The following is an 18,273-nucleotide window of genomic DNA, read 5'->3' as shown; positions in this document are numbered from 1 at the left end:
CCGGGGTTCAAATCCCGGCCCCGCCTGTGTGGAGTTTGCATGTTCTCCCCGTGCCTGTGTGCCTTTTCTATTAACACGCATAATATATTTTGGGTGAAAACGAAAGGTGTTGATGATTCACGCATCGGTAGACGTGAAGTGACACCGCCAACCGCTGTGTCGCCAATCTGCGCCATTCGCAATTAAGACAACGTTTTCCGCTTCGTTAAACCCAGGAAGGCCAATTACGTGTGCAGGAATCCCGGCTCCGTAGTCGCGTATGGGAATGATAATGACGCTAATCATAATTGCGTGACAGGAGGACACAATCGGAAGCCATGCGCACAGGGATGTAGCCATCATTTCACAAGTGGGGGCGGGGGGGAACAAAACTGTCAAAGTCTGGTTGAGGTACACCCGATGACAGTGGAACGCAAGTACACAGATAATTAAAGACTGCCAGCGGCAAATTTGAAATTTCTAAATCCTTCGAAGCCCACCAATTCATCATTTCCAAATATACGATACAATATAGTAGTTTTTTCATCGCCAATATAAGTGTATGTGAACATGGAAATATTGCACTCAATCACAGCTTCATAATTTATATTTATTAAAAAAAAAAAAAAAAAAAAAAACTAATTACTAATTGTCATAAATTGACGTTTAAGAGTTTTACTCAACTTACTTTGTTTGTTTTTTTGGGGGGCGGGGGGGATCTGTGGAAGGATTTTTGCCTCTTACAGACTGGTTTATTTATCATTTTTTCAGCGTATTTCTGTCTTATCTGCTCTGTGTGTGAGCGAACACTCATTGTTTGTTCAAGGGCAGCTCGGAAAAATGTGCTCGGACGTGTTAAAAAGGAATGGAATTGTTTTAATGGCTGCAAGTGAATCTCCACAATGCAATTATATGTCATCACAATGCACTTTTGTGGGCTCGAAAAACTGATGGGACACTGGCGCCCGAACGCGTCCATCAGACCTTGTGAAACCGCTGCAGACGCTTCACATTCAGCGTATTTGACCTTTTTATACAATCGAGGTGAAATCATTCGTCTTATGTATGCAGAGCAAACTTTCCTGCCTGACTGAATGAAAACACATTGAAAATACTTCAAAATGCTATTATGTGGCCACAAGCTGCAAAATGAGAGTTTGTGTCAAATGTTCAGCATAAAATGATCGGTGAAGGATTTTCTTTTGCATCTTATGATTTTCGATGGTGATTGTGAAATAAAATTGAACTGAAAAGGCTTCCTGAGAATTGCTAATCATTGCCACTTCCTGGTCCACCACAGCACGTCTTCTACTCTTCCTTTTCTCTAATTTTCCTCATTCATCAAGTCCTCAAAGTATTCTTTCCATCTAGCTAGCACACTGCTGGCACCAGTCAACATATTTCGATCTCTATCCTTAATCACCCTAACCTGCTGCACATCCTTCCCATCTCTATCCCACTGTCTGGCCAACCTGTAGAAATGTTTTTCTCCTTCTTTAGTGTCCAACCTGGCATACATGCCATCATATGCCTCTTGTTTGGCCTTTGCCACCTCAACCTTTGCCCTATGTCGCATCTCAATGTATTCCTTTCGCCTCTGCTCGGCCCTTTCGGTGTCCCACTTCTTCTTAGCTAACCTTTTTCCTTGTATGATTTCCTGTACTGTGAGGTTCCGCCACCAAGTCTCATTCTCTCCCTTCCTGCCAGATGATATACTTCTGTGTACTCTCCTGCCTGTCACTCTGATCACCTTGGCTGTAGTCGTCCAGTCTTCTGGAAGCTCCTCCTGTCTCACCTCTTCCCGAAAAGACACACAACACTCGTCCTGTCTCAGCTTCCACCACATGGTTCTCTGCTCTGCCTTTGTCTTCCTAGTCTTCCTCCCCACCACCAGAGTTATCTTACACACCACCATCCTATGCTGTCAAGCCACACTCTCCCCTACCACTACCGTACAGTCGGTAACCTCCTTCAGATTACATCGTCTGCACAAGATGTAATCCACCTGCGTGCTTCTACCTCCACTCTTGTAGGTCACCCTATGTTCCTGGCTCTTCTGGAAAAAAGTGTTCACTACAGCCATTTGCATCCTTTTTCCAAAGTCTACCACCATCTGTCACTCCGAGTTCCTTTCCTGGATGCCGTACTTACCCATCACTTCTTCTTCACCCCTATTTCCTAATCATCATGTAAACCAACTCCGGAGATTTTTCTGTCACAGTCCCAACATTCAAAGTCCCCACATTCAGTTCTAGGCTGCATGCTTTCCTCTTCTCTTTCTGCCGAAGAACCCGCTTTCCACCTCTTCTTCATCTTCGACCCAGAGTTGCTGAATTTCCACCGGTGCCGTGCAGGTTGACGGCGCCGGTGGCGGACGTTGTTAACCCGGGCCACGACCGATCCGGTATGGAATTCTTTGGATGAACGCTCATATTTGTTTGGCAAAGTTTTAAGCCGGATGCTCTTCGTGACGCAACCCTCTGCATTTATCCGGGCTTGGGACCGGCCGACAGTTTGCACTGGATTGTGCCCCCCATAGGGCTGTATAAAAAAACTAAGAAAACATATTATCCACCTGAAATTGTCTCAGTATTTAGTGGTTTTGGGAAAATTCAGCCCCTAAAGCCAGTTTAATTTAGCATCGTGTAATTTGGTAGGCATGTCTTTCATGAGTAGCGCTACAAAAAAAGCCTCAAGAAGCCATACCCGAAAAAACACAGGAAGTCCACCATTTTAGTTTGAAACGGCCATTTTCAGTTCTTGTTGGCCATTTCCAGGTCCTTCAAAGATGGATTTGTCTTTGAGATTTTATCAGATTGGCAAAAGATATGAACCACGTATACTACACAGATGGTCAATACAAAATTGTGAGAATTAATTGTGTTCATGATTGATTGTGGGCAGTGCATGGTGGCGAAGTTTGATGACTCGCCATAAAATCCAAAACTTTAATATCAGCAAAAATATTCGAATGCTCAGTTGGGTGCTGCTGTGTGGGAAAAAGCAGACGAAAAGCCAAACATTTTAATTATTTGATGCTAACTGAACTGAGCTGTCAAATGGTACGACGACACTGTTATGACTAATTTTTGGCCAAATAAATTACAATTTTAGGGTTTTGCCATGCTTAAATAACTTTTCCAGTGAAATTGGCTCCCCCATATTTCTTTTGAAAATTCAGCTCCTGAATCCAGTTCTATTTATCAAGATGAAATTTGGTAGGCCTTTCGATCATAACCAGACCCATAAAAAGGTCTTATGATGCCATCCCCAAAAAGACAACAGCCATTTTGGTTGAAGAAAGACTCTCATGCTGACGTCACACACGATGGAGTTTAAACTGCCATCAAGTGTTGGTCAAATTCTGAACCGTGCGAGATTAGGAGCATTCCCCTGCTTTCATATTACACTGAAACATCATTTTACATTTTTAAAAAAAACTTTTAAACATGGCAGTTCTGTTAAAAATGTCCACTTGTTGTTCCTGGAGGGTTTTGCACAATGAGGCAGAAAGATAAACCTTTCACGGATTTCTCATCACGAGCCGCTCTTCACGCACCCGGCCCGAGGAATCACCATTTTGTCTGGCGTGTCGAGACAGCCATCTGATTGCACTTCCTCACGCTAACGTGCACAAATGCTCTCCATTAACACTGACCGACCGCAAGCGGACCACGACTTCGGAGACTAGCGCTTCCCTCGGGGATGTTTCCTCCCAGGAAATCGATGAGCACGTCTCAGTGAGTGACGGCCATTTGGGTGACGTTTCTGTGCTATCTCGCAGGCGGGAATGCCAAACTGCGCTACCAGATCACGTCTGGAAACACGGGAGGCGTGTTTGACGTGGAACCGGAAGTGGGGACCATCTTCGTCGCTCAACCTTTGGACTACGAGCAGAACAAAAGGTAGACAAACAAAATTCGTCAGTCAATTACCAGAGAGATCGGGGTCTACAGTCCTTTTCTTTGCCCACATTTATCTGATGGTTGGTGACTTAAACCTTGGTCCCCTTAGTGGCAGATCTGAACCTCATTGCCACCGCTGCCCACACATTTTCAACTTAGTTTGGTGTATTTTTTTAAGTTGTAACGCACCAGTGAACTATGATGCGGAATGCAGAGGCCAACTCATAACGCAAGCATCATTGAAGGAGATCCAACGAATACTGAATTTGGCTTCATGGATTATGTTTTTGATGAAATCTGCAAGAGGGCCGGTTGACCCAACCGCAGGGAAGCAGGCAATGAAAAACAGTAGTTCAAGGGAATATAAAAAAAATGGTATTTATTCAAAAAACAGCATGCATAGGAAACATTAGGACAAAACTAAATCCGATCAAAGCACAATGCAAAAAGGTCAACACAAAAGAAACAGAACAACAACGATATCTAACTTCATTTGTCACTATCAGACCAACAAAGACAGCTAAGACAGATAGGCTACATTAACTTAACACAGTTAAGCAAGTTTTTGTTGGTTATGTATTGAATTGAGAAGACAATACATAGACTGGTTTGGGACCATTCAAAAATTATGTGATTGTGAATATATTAGTCGAGCATTACTAATACAAGTACAGGCCGATACTGAGTGTAAAGTGGCTAAAATATGAATATATTTTGTGATTGAGCAAGATTGTGTCACTTGACGTTTGACTTGCTCAACGCAAGCAATGGATTGACTCGACTTGCTTGAAATTTAGTCTGGACTCGACTTGTTTTTTGCCACAGTAACTTGGGACGAGTGATGCCAGTAGCACGTTGTTAACTCATTATTCTCATATGCCCACTTTTTTTCAGTAATGAGTCATCTTACGCGTTACTATTTCCAGTTTACAATTGTTAAACTTGGCAAAGTTAAGTCAGCGTCGTAGCAACTGTATCCGTTATATGCTAAGTTAGCATGCTATGCTAAGGTGCTTAGCGATTGTCCGTAAGTAGTATTGTGTCCACAGGTACTTTTAGTTACTTTTAGAATCTTTTTTTTTTTTTTATGTATAACCCCTTCTCACAAAATAGTCTCAAAGGGCTTCACAGGCCCACAGTCGGCAAAGATTGAAGTTTAAGACTTGAGACTTTCTTTTGACTTCAGTATGCAGGAGGTGATTGGCACCTCTGTCGATTGTCACCGAGGTTGTTGATGCCCGCTAAAGTCGGGATCTGCTCATCCCAGGTACAAGCTGCACGTTCTGGCTTCCGACGGCAAGTGGGAGGACTACACCACGGTGTCAGTGAACGTGGTCAACAAGAACGACGAAGCGCCCGTGTTCACCGTCAACGAATACTACGGCAGCGTGACAGAGGAACTGGACGGTTCGCCCGTCTTTGTCTTACAGGTACGCGCTCTGACCGAAATCTGTCGTTTACAAAGGTAAGAAAGTTTGTAATAAAGTTCTGTTTTGAAGATATTCCCATTTGCAAAAACTCTTTTTATCTATTTATATGAATCGTTCCATTCTGTGTTTTTATTTTTTTCCGAATTTAAGCACATTAGTCCACTGTGATATAAGTAAAGTTGGATTGGAACACAAAATGAATAATAACAAAATGGAATTCAAATAAACTAAATGACAAAATGCAATTAAATAAGATTAAGATAACTGCAATGATTCTAAATTAAATTTGATTAAATGAAATAAAAATAATGATGAGTACAATGTAATGTAATGAATTAAAAGCAATTAATTTAAACGTCAAAAAATGTGAAATGACACAGGGAAAAAGTATTGAACACATGAAGAAAGGGAGGTGCAAAAAAGGCATGGAACGCCAAGACAACACCTAAAATCGACCAATAATCAAACAGCAATCCAGCCTCTTGTCAGTGCAAATGCATTTAAGATGGTTGAGTCCTAATTGATGGCCTACAAAAAGGTCTCATTGCCAAGGTGTGAGTCAAGACACATCGAGATGGGTAAGAGCAGAGAGCTGTCTCAAGATCATCGCAAACTAATTGTTGCAAAACATAACGATGGCATTGGTTACAAGCGCATTTCTAAGCTTCTGAATGTTCCAGTGAGCACAGTTGGGGCCATAATACGTAAGTGGGAAGCCAATCAAACTGCCATAAATTTGATTTCTGACAGAGGAGTGCAAAGAATAATCAGAAGAGTTGTCCGAGAGCCAAGGACCACCTGTGGAGAGCTTCAAAAAGACCTGGAATTAGCAGCTCGTTTAAAGTTCGCTGAACAAGCCAGTCAAACACTGGGAGACTCTCGTCTGGTCGGATGAGAGCCAAATTGAACTGTTTGCACACCAATAAAAGAAGCCCACAGAACCTTCAAGATTTGAAGACTGCTTGTGTGGAGGAATGGGCCAAAATCACACCAGAGCAATGCATACCACGAGTTTCTCCATAATGGAGGTGTCTTGAAGCTGTCATTGCAAACAAAGGCTTTTTACAAAGTATTAAAGAAATGCCAGTTGGCGTGTTCGATACTTTTTCGCTGTGTCATTTCACATTATTACACATGAGTTAATTTCTGATCCTATTTGTTCTACTTTCTTTTTATGTATGGATTACTTGGGTTGCTCCCAATATCTGGTGAAAGTTTCATGGCAAGAGCACCTTTGGAAATATATTCAATGAGAAAAATGGTGACGCGTTAAATACTTATTTCTGCCGCTGCACGTAATCTACCCGAGAGGATGTTGATGACATTAAATATATTTTCTTCGCTGGTCGTCGTCGCGCTGTCACTCCCACTCATTGTCCGATGAAGAAATGTTGAGGAATTAATAACGAGGAGTCTTCTCCTTCGCCAATGTCGCAGGTGACAGCGTCCGACCCGGACAAGGATGCGGACCAGGAGGCTCTCCGCTACTCCCTTCACGGCCAGGGCGCCGAGAGCGAGTTCATCATCGACGAGGTGACGGGTAAGATCTACGCCCAGAGGACACTGAACCGCGAGGAGCGCGCCGTGTGGCGTTTCGTGGTGCTGGCCACGGACGAGGGCGGCGAGGGCCTGACGGGCTTCACCGACGTCATCATCAACGTGTGGGACATCAACGACAACGCGCCCGTCTTCACCTGCGCGCCCAGTTGCCACGGCGACGTGGCCGAGAACTCACCGGCCGGCACGTCGGTGATGGAGATGACGGCCACCGACCTGGACGACGCGGCCGTGGGCCAGAACGCGGTCCTGTCCTACAGGATCGTGGGCGGCTCGGACGAGGCGGGGGGCGTCCCCGCACTCTCCGAGATGTTCGCCATCAACCACGCCACAGGAACCATCGCGGTTTGTTTGCTTTTGTTTTTATTCTTTCATCAGCTAACGACACAAGAAGCATACATTGACACAAAAGTCAACAAATGTTGCATACATTTAAATGCAATACATTATTAATTAATACATGTGCAGATTGCAACAGATGTGTTTTGCAGCTGAAGATGGCTGTAACAGGTTTTGCTCTGACTAGTCGATCAGACGACGGAAAAATTCCGACGTAATTGTTCGGCCAAATGAGTGAGGCGAGTTTGAAATCTAATTGGTGACAGAAACAGCCCCATTGCTAATATAGTTGAAGATACACGGGCCAGCGCTACCCGTTGTGAGGCTTTGACATGGCAACGCATCCAGCATAGGCGAAAATGAGATTGAGCAAAAAAAAATATATATTTAATATTCATATGCAGCACGCTGGAAGCAGTGCAGTCAAGACAAACAAAACCAAATGAAATGCATAGACAGTTGGGAATAAATTAATACAAATGCATGGAGCAAATAGAATTTAGCTTGTAAATAAAGTTTCTAACAGTGTTTAGGATAGCAGAGCAGGCTTTACTGGTCCTGACCGATCACTTGCATCTTCCAAAGCAATGAAAATAGTTTGCAGAAAGCGCAGTAGTGATTATCAATCACGGGTGTAGGTGGCCATGGGCGGCCTGGACCGGGAGAAGGTGGAGTCCTACATGCTGGTGGTGGAGGCCAGGGACGGCGGAGGCATGGTGGGAACGGCCACGGCAACCGTTCAGATCACGGACGTCAACGACCACGCGCCCAGATTCCTCGAACACGTCTGCCTGGCCAGGATCTCGGAAAACGCAGAGCCCAACGCTGAGGTAAGCTAGCGGGGGAGGGAGACTTCTTCTTCTTGACCAATGAGTTGATTCAATTAAAATTTGCCGTGGCAATTGCTAGCATGCTAGCATATTTATCCAGTCTCTCACTAACATTTTAAAATAGTACCCAACTTCAGGGCACAATGTCAAATCTATTAAGTCTTTTAAGTCTGCCTTTGCATGTATGGACTTATCTGTCTGTACGTCAATTTCTATACATTAGCATTCCAACTGTTAGCATGTTAGCATATCCATTCGGGGCAGTCTTTGCGATGTTTGTACTGAAGTTAATGCACAGTATGTGGCATTCCCCTTTGTGATGTTTGTACTCAAATTGCTATGTATTAGCATGTTAGCATTTTTTTCAACTTTCAATTTCAACTTTCGATTTCAATTGTTGGTTCCTGATTCGTTCTTTCATAAAATATAGGATTTTTCTTTTTATGTTAAAAATTAATTACCAAATGTGTTGTTCATTTTACAAATTAATTAAATTGACAAAAGTTAGTAGTAGTAGTCGTTTAATTTTAAATATCCTGAAAAATATGTCAGCTACTTTTTTTGTATTCAATTGCCGTCTTCTCCTCACCCGTGGGTGTGCTTTTTATTTTGGTATGTAAGCATTCAAACAAAAACTCAACAAAGTCAAACTTTATTTGACGTTTCCCACCATTAAAAATTAAAGCGCAAAACTGTGGAGGATATTTTTTGTCAGGAATAATTTTTCCTTTTCCTGGCTCAAGAGCCAGAGAAACATTGCAGCTTTTATATTCCCTTTAAGCGTTTGCTTTGAGTTCTCGGCTCTGCGGCAGGAAAAAATAAAATAAAAAAATAAAACGAAAAAAGTTGAAGGCAGCTGAACATGGGCACCAAACTGCACACGCTCATAAATTCAAACCTCCCATCCGGAATAGTTGCAGTGTATAGCTCGGAACGTGAAGGAAATAAGAATACGGAATACAACTATTGTATTAAATTCTATAGTGAGTGCTCCTCAAACTAAAAAAAAAGAGCGAAAACCATTTTTAATTCACTCTGGAGCAGTGAGTGACTACCACTAAAGGTATCAAATTAGGGTTTTAAGCACAGTTTATGGTTTTACACAAAGGGTTAAAGTTTCAAATGAGGACTTCAAGCCTGGTGTGTGGTTTTAAATAAGTATTAGGTTTTCACAACAAAGGTTTCAAACTTGTATTATTGTTTTAAATGTGGGTGAGGGTTTGATGACCTGAGTAAGTAATATACTGGTAATGCGTGTGTTCCCCCGAGATCCTGGAGCTGAGGGCAGAGGATCGCGACACGGGCGAAAACGGCCAGCTGACCTTCAGCGTGGTGGCCGGAGACCAGGAGCAAAAGTTCTACGTGGTCAGCAACAAACTGGAGCAGCGAGGAAGCCTCCGACTCAAGAAACGACTCGACTACGAGAAACACAGCGAGCAGCGATTCAACCTCACCGTCAAGGTACAACGCGCAGACCCGATTAACGCAACGTGCATCCATTTTAAGCAGAACCTGACTGAAGGTGCACTCACGTCTCATTTCAACATTTAAACATATATGACTAAAAGTGAGCATATATCATATACATGCATACTGTATATATGTGACTGAGGGTGCACACACACCCTCAGTCACACATATTTTTAAACAGGTATGCATAACTCTGCGCAGAAGGCTTTCAAGAAGGCTTTGTGAATATCGAGAGTCAATCTTAGACACACCGGGAAACCTTTAAGGGTCACCTGAGGACTTGACTGTTTACTATTTTTTGCCGTCTCTGAAACTGCAGGGTATATGAGAAGTGAAGTAATGCCCTTGAGTTTTGCAGATGTGGCGCTAAGCTAGTCAAGTTACGAGAATTTACGTAATGGAGGTCATGAAGTGTAAAGTTGCAGAAATTCAGGTTAGTCATTTAATGTAGATTCCAAACAAGGGTTAAGGTTTCACATTAGTGTTTCTATATAAGTCGAGGTTAGGGTTTCAAGTTATTGTTTCAAGCAAGGGTTAGGGTTTCAAATTAAAAGTCTGAAACCAGGTTCAGAGTTAAGGTTCCGAGTCATGGTTACAGCTTCAGAGTTGGATGGTTGCCGGCTCAAACCAGGTTTTGTTTGTATTTAGGCCAGGGTTAGGTTTTTCTTAATCTATTTTAAAAAATATCTTGAACATTTATTTGAAATGTCTTGAAAATTTATTGAAAGTTTCTTTTTTTTTTTAAATCTTGAAATCTTTTTTTTTTTTAAATCATTGTTTTTTATTTTCTAATTTCTTGGTGGTTCTTAATATCTGTAAAATAATCTTGAAATTTTCTTCAAAGTCTCTTTTAAAAATGTTATGAAATATTCTTGGGGAAAAAAATCATGAGAATGAATTTTAAAAATCTCAAAAATTTCTCAAATAATATCTTGAAAATTTCTTGAAAGCAATATTGACAATGGATTTAAAGTTTATAACAATTTTTTTTTAAACCAAAAATGCTTGAAAAAAATCCTTAAACTTTATTTTGAATTCCCCAAATTTCTCGAGTATGTATTTTGTATTTTCTTGAATATCTTGAAATGTACTTTCCAATTCTTGAAATGTTCTTGAAAAAAAATCATTAAAATGTATAGAAAGTGTCTTAAAAAATATCTTGAAATTTTATTTTCAACTATATTGAAAGTGTATTTTGAACCATGTGGAATATAGTTTTAATAATTTCTTGAAATTTCATAAATGTTTTTATAAAAAAAATGTATTATCACTTTATTATCTATACTTTATTTTCAAACTATCATGATCACTATCTATAGATAAGACTATTAAAATATTATAGAATAGAAATAGTCTTTGGGGAAAAGAAAATCATAAAATAACTAATATTTCTCCAAAATGTCTTGAATTTTATGAAAAAATATCTTTGAAATTTCTTGAAAAATATCTTGAAAATGTATGTAAACATTGCTTGGAAAAAATATTTTTTAAAAATCATTAATTCTTTTTTTTAATTTCTCAAATGTCTTGAGAATGTATTTAAAAATAATTGAAAACATATTCAATAATTTCTAGAAATTAATTCCTAATTATTTTTCCTTAAAAAAAATGTTGAAATATAAAACTTGAAAATCTCTTGAAAACCTTTTGAAAGGTGTAAAGTTTAAAGTTTCATGGAAGTTTCTTTGCAAAATTGTTGAAATGTTCTTGGAAAGTGAACCTTGAAAATGTCTTTAAATGATTGAACATTTCCTTATTTGTGACACGTATGTGAATATGAATGCGAATATGTGACATGTTTGTGTTCTGTTATTATGTATGTGACCCCGTTGTTGTTCCAGGTTGAGGACTTGGACTTCTCCAGCCTGCTTCACTGCGCGGTGGAGGTGGACGACTATAACGACCACGCCCCGGTCTTCATCCCCCACTTCCTGTCTCTGGGCCCCCTGTCAGAGGACGTCCCCGCGGGGACCAGCGTGGCCCACCTGGTAGCCAGCGACTCGGACTCAGGCCAGAACCGCCAGCTGGTCTACAGCCTGTCCCGGGACTCGGACCCGGAGGGGCTCTTCGCCGTGGACCAATCGGGCGTCCTGACGGTGGCCCGGCCTCTGGACCGGGAGAGGACGGCGCAGCACCGCCTGGTGGTCGTCGCCACGGACCAGGGCGCGCCCGCCTTGTCGGGTAGCGCCACCGTGGAGCTCCCCCTGCTGGATGTCAACGATAACGGGCCGCAGTTTGAAGTTGCGTACGATCCGGTGGTCTTTGAGAACCTTCCGGGACCTCAGGTAGGATCCCCAACTCGGGCCCCAATCAAACTACATCCCGCGCATCCTGTTTCAATCAATGGATGTCTGGTGAATATTTTGTCAGGTTGTAAGCATGAACCAGACATCCACGCTGGTCCGAGTGGTGGACCGCGACTCCCCGGAGAACGGCGCACCGTTCCGTTTTGCCGTCCCCGACGACTATCGCCACGGCAACGACTTCTACCTGAAGGACAACCTGAACGGGACGGCCACGCTGACGGCGCTGCGAACGTTCGACCGCGAGCGTCAGAAGGAGTTCCTGATCCCCGTGGTGATGAGCGACAGCGGCCGTCCCGCCAATACGGTCACTGGCACACTGACCGTCACCATCGGCGACTACAATGACCACGCGCACGTTGGCGGGGAGAAGACCATCTTCATCAACACGCACAGAGGTTAGATCGTCTTCATTGGAACGAAACGCGCTTGACAGTGGCGGTTTGTGTTTTGGCATTTGCATAGCATAACAATCCTTAGATTGTGCAGGTTTTTGAAAAAAAAAAAAATCTTTAAAATGTCTTCAAAATTTCTTGATTTATTTTTTTTTTTTTTTTTTTTAATTCTTGAAATATTCTTCGGGAAAAAAATCTTAAAATCTATTCTAAATTTCATGGAATTTTTCTTGTAAAAAGTCTTGAGATAGTCTTGGAAAATAAATTCTTGAAAATGTCTCTAAAATAATTCATGTATTTACATTTTCTCAGAAAGTTCTACAATTTATTAAAAAATATCTTGAAAAAGTATTTCATATTCATGAAATATCATGTAAAAAAATATTTGAAATAAAATGAAAATTCTCCTAAAGTTCTTAACAATATCTTGAAAAATATATTGAAACTCTTTGACAAATACCTACAAAATATTTATATATATAAATTAATAAATATATTTATATTTTTCTTGAAAATTTCTTCAAACATTTTTTAAAATTCTTCAAATATTCTTGGAAAAATCATTTCAATGTTTTTAAAAATGTTTAAGTACATTGAACATTTCTTGAAAAATATCTTGAAAACATTTTTGTGTTTCTTGACATTATCTTGAAAGTTTATTTTTATGAAATCTATTAACATTTCCTCAAATCATCTTTAAAATAAAAAAAATAATAATTTCATAAAAGACTTAACATTTGAAGGTTTGAAAGGAATTGTTTAAATTATTTGAAAAATCATTAATAACAATTGAACATTTCAACAACACCAAAGGATATCGTAAAAAAATGGTGACAATAAAAAAAAAAAACTATTGTTTACAATTGGCATTAATGTAAAAATAACATTTGACAATTTCCTGAAAAAATCTTATTTTATTTTTTAGAAAGTTTTAGTCATACAAACTCAAGAAAAATGACTTGAAATGTAATAAATAATATATCAAATGGAATAAAACAATTGGCACGCCCACAGCTTTCAAAAGCAGAGATAACGGCCTTATTTTATATACTCGGTGAAGGTTTCTTTTTTTGTTTTTTCATTTAAATTTGGCAGGTTTGTCAACAACACTCTTCTCTGTGGTGTGTCAAATTCGCCCAAATTTAGATTTTCATTTTACAAGGACATGAAGATTTGGAAAGGTGCATCTCGATACTTTTGTCCATAAAGTTTGGATGTCATTAACGAAGCGCTGGACTATTCCCACCAATGAAGCTCTCGTTAGCATGCGGCAATTAAAGCCAATGGCTGCATTTTATTGTGTTTTTCTCCCTTCTGAAAAGATTAGGGTTTCACAGTAGGGTTTCAAACGTGGGTTCGGGTTTCAAAACTGGCTCGCGGTAATATTCAAAGGCTTTCAATCAAAATTCAAGGGTTTCAATCAGAGTTTAGCAATTCAAATAAAGGTTTAAAGCCAAGGGTCAGGTTTTAAAGGCAGTATTAGGGTTTCAAAGTCGGGATTCAAGCACGAGTTAAGGTTTGAAAATAGGGTTTCAAGGCAGTGTTAGAGCCTCACGCAACACAAATTAGCTACTAAATAGTTACGCGGCTTGTTTCGTATTATTCCGACCGAGCCGATATCTGCTTTTGCCTCTGCTTTTTGGAATTTGATATGCTCACATTCCATTTGCCTCCTTGATGGGAAAGGTGGCGCAAAGTGCGCGGACGCAGAAATATTGTCTGCTGTGACTTTTTTCATGTCGGCTGCAAAGGCGAACAAGCTTCAATGGAACGCGTCAAGGTCAGAGCGGCTCCTCGAAGGTTATTGACAATATTTCTGGATGACGATGGGTTTGTCTACTTCCTGTCATGTGACCTTCACCTGTGCTTCTCAATCTTCTCGTTTCGATTTGTTTTTCTTTGTTTTTTTTTTCTTCTTCAGGCCGCATGCCCACCACCGTTTTGGGGAAAGTGTACGCGCCCGACCCGGACGACTGGGACAACAAGACGTACGTCTTCGAGGGTCACGTACCCGTGTAAGTCCTTCAGCACAACAACTGTTGTATAAATTGTTTTATACGTACATTAAATATGGTACATTAGAGGTGTGTGTGTGTGTTTGTGTATATATAGATATATCAAGATAAAAGATATGAATTAATTAATTTTAGTACATTAGAGTCAGTTATTAATTTTGGTACATTAGAGTCACACGAACATTAAAAATGGTACATTAGCGTGTAAAAGTAGTCCAGCGTGGAAGCGTTAAAGCTCTGGAAGCGCTCATCAATACGTCCGAAGCTGACAACGAAATAAGGCCGCTGCATCTTTTGGGCCAAGTCGCAGACGATCCATTAGGAGCAGATTCATCAGCGTTCTTGGCCGCGGTCGCCGTGCGCCGCCGCCCAACATCTGGCCGACTCCTCCGCCGGCGGACGCCTCGCCTCCGTGTTTGCATTATTCGCACGTTCATCAATCAGCTCAACTAAGCCAACGCCGGGAACGTTTCACATTTCTTTAACGTTGATTACACGCACTGCTGAATTTACAGCAAAGAGCCATCATGTGTCCATACCGTCAACTGACCCCCTTCTACATCCCAGGAGCCCAGGAGACCCCCCCCCCCCCCCCCCGGCCCCTGGCAAACAAAAAAAACATTCAAAGCAGCCCTTTTTTACTTTGTTCGACTGTAAAAACGTTTTCAGGTAAGGTAGGCGGGAGACTCAGACCGCATCCTTTCCGGCTTCTTTCCCATTTTTTATTTTTTCCGTATACTTCCTGCTGTCGGCCTCGAAGATGCATCGCGGACGTTTCATCCCCCCGGTGATTGAAACCTTGTCGGCATCGGTTTAACGGGGACTGCGCCGTCGCTCGTGCCCAAAAACACTAAGAAAATATTTTGTATTATCTTCTAACAAGAAAAATTGCACTGCGGAACTTAATAAAACATTTAATAATAGAATGTAAAGAATTACGTTTTGCGCATTAATTCAATGGGCATTGTGTGGCTCATGTGGATGACTTGGCCAACAGGGGGCAGTATAATTCTACATATATGTAGTTTTGATGATAAAACAGAGACGACCGTCGCAAAATAAGATGCAATAATATTAGTCATTTTTGACACATGATACGATGAAATGTTTCAAGGCTTATAAATGCCGCATACTATCTCCGTTCGGCTGTCTATGGTGGTTTGGATTGTGTGTTAGCATTTCGGGGCGCTTGTGCTTTAAGATTGCGACGCTGGCAAAAGCCCACGGGAACAGCTGAACTTTATTTGGGGTTACTCAGAGGTGTGAATGTGAAGTACAATACTCGGTTACTGTCCACCACTGATATCAAGTCTCCTTCCTAATTAAACAAACTCATCACGTGTTCGAGTCGACAGTAAATGTCGTCCTCACTCGTTTGTTAGCCTCCTCGCCTTACCGCCTCCGTCTATCATCCTCCCTTAGGGGGGGGGGGGGTTGATTCACGGCGAGAAATGGAGTCAACACTCAAATGGGGCATCAAAGACATCGTAAAAGCGCGCGATGGAGTGTTTTCATCCCTTTTTCAATTTTATCCGCCTAAAGGTAGGCTGGAGGAGGAGGAGGTTGTAGTTTAAAGCCTCGTTAAGCCCTCGTCAACGCCGCCTCGGTTGCCCGCTTGATTTTGCCAGGCTGCTCCACTTTTATTTGTCGTCGTCGCGAGGCCGCGCGAGAAGTTCCGAGCTTAGCTATTTTTTTTTGTCATTCACTGTAGTGAAGTACGACAAGGAGCACGGTAAACACAAGTTGATTTAAAATGTTGATCGTAGTAAATGCATACATTGATTAACAATCACAATGATTAAATCAGTCAAAGAAAGTATTTAATTGCGATCCAATTGTAAATGGGAAACAATCTGGTGAGGCACGACAAGAAATACAGTGAACACTTAAATTTGGAATAAATTTTTTTTTATCATAGTCAACAAAAACAAATAAAAATTAGAATAAAACAGATGGGTGAGAAAATTCCCTAATTTCCAAATTAGTGTAAAAAAAATGTTGACATGAACAATGTGGCGAGGTACGACATGCAATGCAGAAAACACACAAATTCACAAACGAATAAATTAATTGATATAAAAATGAATAAGGATGAATAAGTAATCCCCAAAAAAATTGACCTGAATGTAAAACAAAATCACTGTAAATTATAGTAAAATAAAAAATATTATTATATAATAAATTATAGTAAAATAAAAATATTATTATATAATTATTATATATTTTAACAATATAAATAAATAAAAATAAGAATAAATAAATTTAAAAAAGAATAAAAACAAAAGCAAATGAAAAGCAAGTACTGTGTAGCGCACTATAATGGTCAATAATAATAACAACAACAATAATACAATGTCATTGATTTAATCCAGCAAAATATGAAAAGGATAAACCCCACATAAGTGAAAAAAAAGCAACTGTTAACCACCTTCAAAAAAATCATTTTCCCCGAGAAACCACCGTGCCCAAGGAAGATCAACCTATGAGAGACAGAAGGCGTGACCGTCGAGGTGTCGGTCACTTTCTGTGCACTCTCGGAAATAATAAATAGATCAAATACACAATAAAAATATATAAATAAAAATATCGACGGATGGCAGGCCGAACAGATGGACGATATTATTTTCTGTGTCTTGCTCCCACTTTCCCTTCTCCTTTAAAGTCTGTCAGTGTGTGTTTGTGTGTGTGTGCATTGTGCTTCACTGAGCACACAAATCACAGTGGACTGATTGCAGTTGATGACTTTAATAAAGAGTGGACGCGCGTGCGCGCACACGAGCGAAAAGGTGCGCTTTAAATGATTAAACGCCTCCCTTAAAGAGACACACGGCACGCTCATCAGTTTCTTCGGTCAACACGCGGCCAAGCGCGTGGGCGGCCCCCGTTTTAATTTATGAGCGGGAGCGTCCGTCCCGTAATTGGACGAGCGCCGCTTTGACCCGCGGCGCCCCCTAGAGACGTTCTCGGGGCGTGACGGAGCGAGACGATCGAGCCCTAATTGCTTCGCGCTTGTTCGCCCCGAAGTGTCTGGAGGACTTTGGAGTTGTTTAGGGCGGCGGGCGAAGGTCACGCTTTGCCCGAACCGCCACGTCTGCGTACAATATTCGTGCCACGCAGCTCAAACACAGACAGAAAACCTCCCCTTTTTTTATTTGAAAAAACATAACTGCTGTACCTAACAAAATGGCAGAAAGAATGAAAGCTTAATAAGTGACTTAATTGTCATGCAAGTGTAATCTTCTATTAATCGTAAAACGCAAAAACAAAAAAAGACTCCCCCTTGTCTTTTGGTTGCCACATCAGGATAAACAGTTCTCTGAACCTGAATTGTCGTACAAATTTAAAAAGAAAGAAATGAATAAATTAGAATGTACTTGTACAAGTGTGAAAAGATGTTAGCGGCTGTTATCACTAAAATGCAAAAAGAATTAAACGCTAATTGAATCAGTTGGCATGAAAGTGTAAAACGAAGTGAAGCGCAAGATTCGCGTTAGCCTCACCCCTGGTGGAGGCATTTTTGCAACAAGTCTTGTACAAAAGCCAAAGAATAAGCAAAACAATTTCCTGCTCACTGAACTGAGGTCTTGTCCAATGCCCTTTTTGTTGTGCAATTTGGAATTTGGCTCTCACATGAATCGAGGGGCATCTTTTTTTCCCAAAATGGTTGCAAATATTCACATTTGTCTTCAACGATTTCCAATGTGCTCCATTATTTGGCAGCTACTTCATCCTGAACAAGCGCACGGGCTTCGTGGTCATCAAGGAGAAGGCTCCGTCCGGCGACTACCACTTCCTGGTGCGCGTGGCGGACGGCGTCTGGCCCGACGCCGTTTCCGCGGTAACGGTGCACGTTCGAGAGCTGCCTGATGAGGCCGTGCACAACTCAGCGTCGCTCCGCCTCGCAGGTAAGGCCTCCACCAAATAAAAATATATAGCAACAGGATTTTAAAAAATGGTAAAAAAATATCTCTAAAAATAACACATATAAGGATATACTGTATAATATATGTAATGTATAAAGAAATATAAGAAAATGTATATATGAAACTA

At 41.0% G+C, this 18,273-nt stretch overlaps 1 protein-coding gene across 1 annotated transcript in view; it reads left to right on the top strand.

Moving 5' to 3' along the window:
* si:ch211-186j3.6 (neural-cadherin) overlaps window positions 1-18,273 on the top strand; it is a 185,276-nt gene that overhangs the window by 103,209 nt on the left and 63,794 nt on the right. Inside the window, 9 exon segments of the mRNA XM_061704891.1 lie at window positions 3,764-3,884; window positions 5,152-5,314; window positions 6,752-7,216; window positions 7,849-8,040; window positions 9,310-9,501; window positions 11,352-11,795; window positions 11,881-12,211; window positions 14,130-14,223; window positions 17,944-18,128. Of these exon segments, the coding sequence (XP_061560875.1) occupies window positions 3,764-3,884; window positions 5,152-5,314; window positions 6,752-7,216; window positions 7,849-8,040; window positions 9,310-9,501; window positions 11,352-11,795; window positions 11,881-12,211; window positions 14,130-14,223; window positions 17,944-18,128 (2,187 nt within the window).

Source organism: Phycodurus eques, chromosome 2 (assembly GCF_024500275.1).
Source record: "Phycodurus eques isolate BA_2022a chromosome 2, UOR_Pequ_1.1, whole genome shotgun sequence".
Taxonomy (NCBI): Eukaryota; Metazoa; Chordata; class Actinopteri; order Syngnathiformes; family Syngnathidae; genus Phycodurus; species Phycodurus eques.
This window is presented reverse-complemented; position numbering and strand designations above follow the sequence as displayed.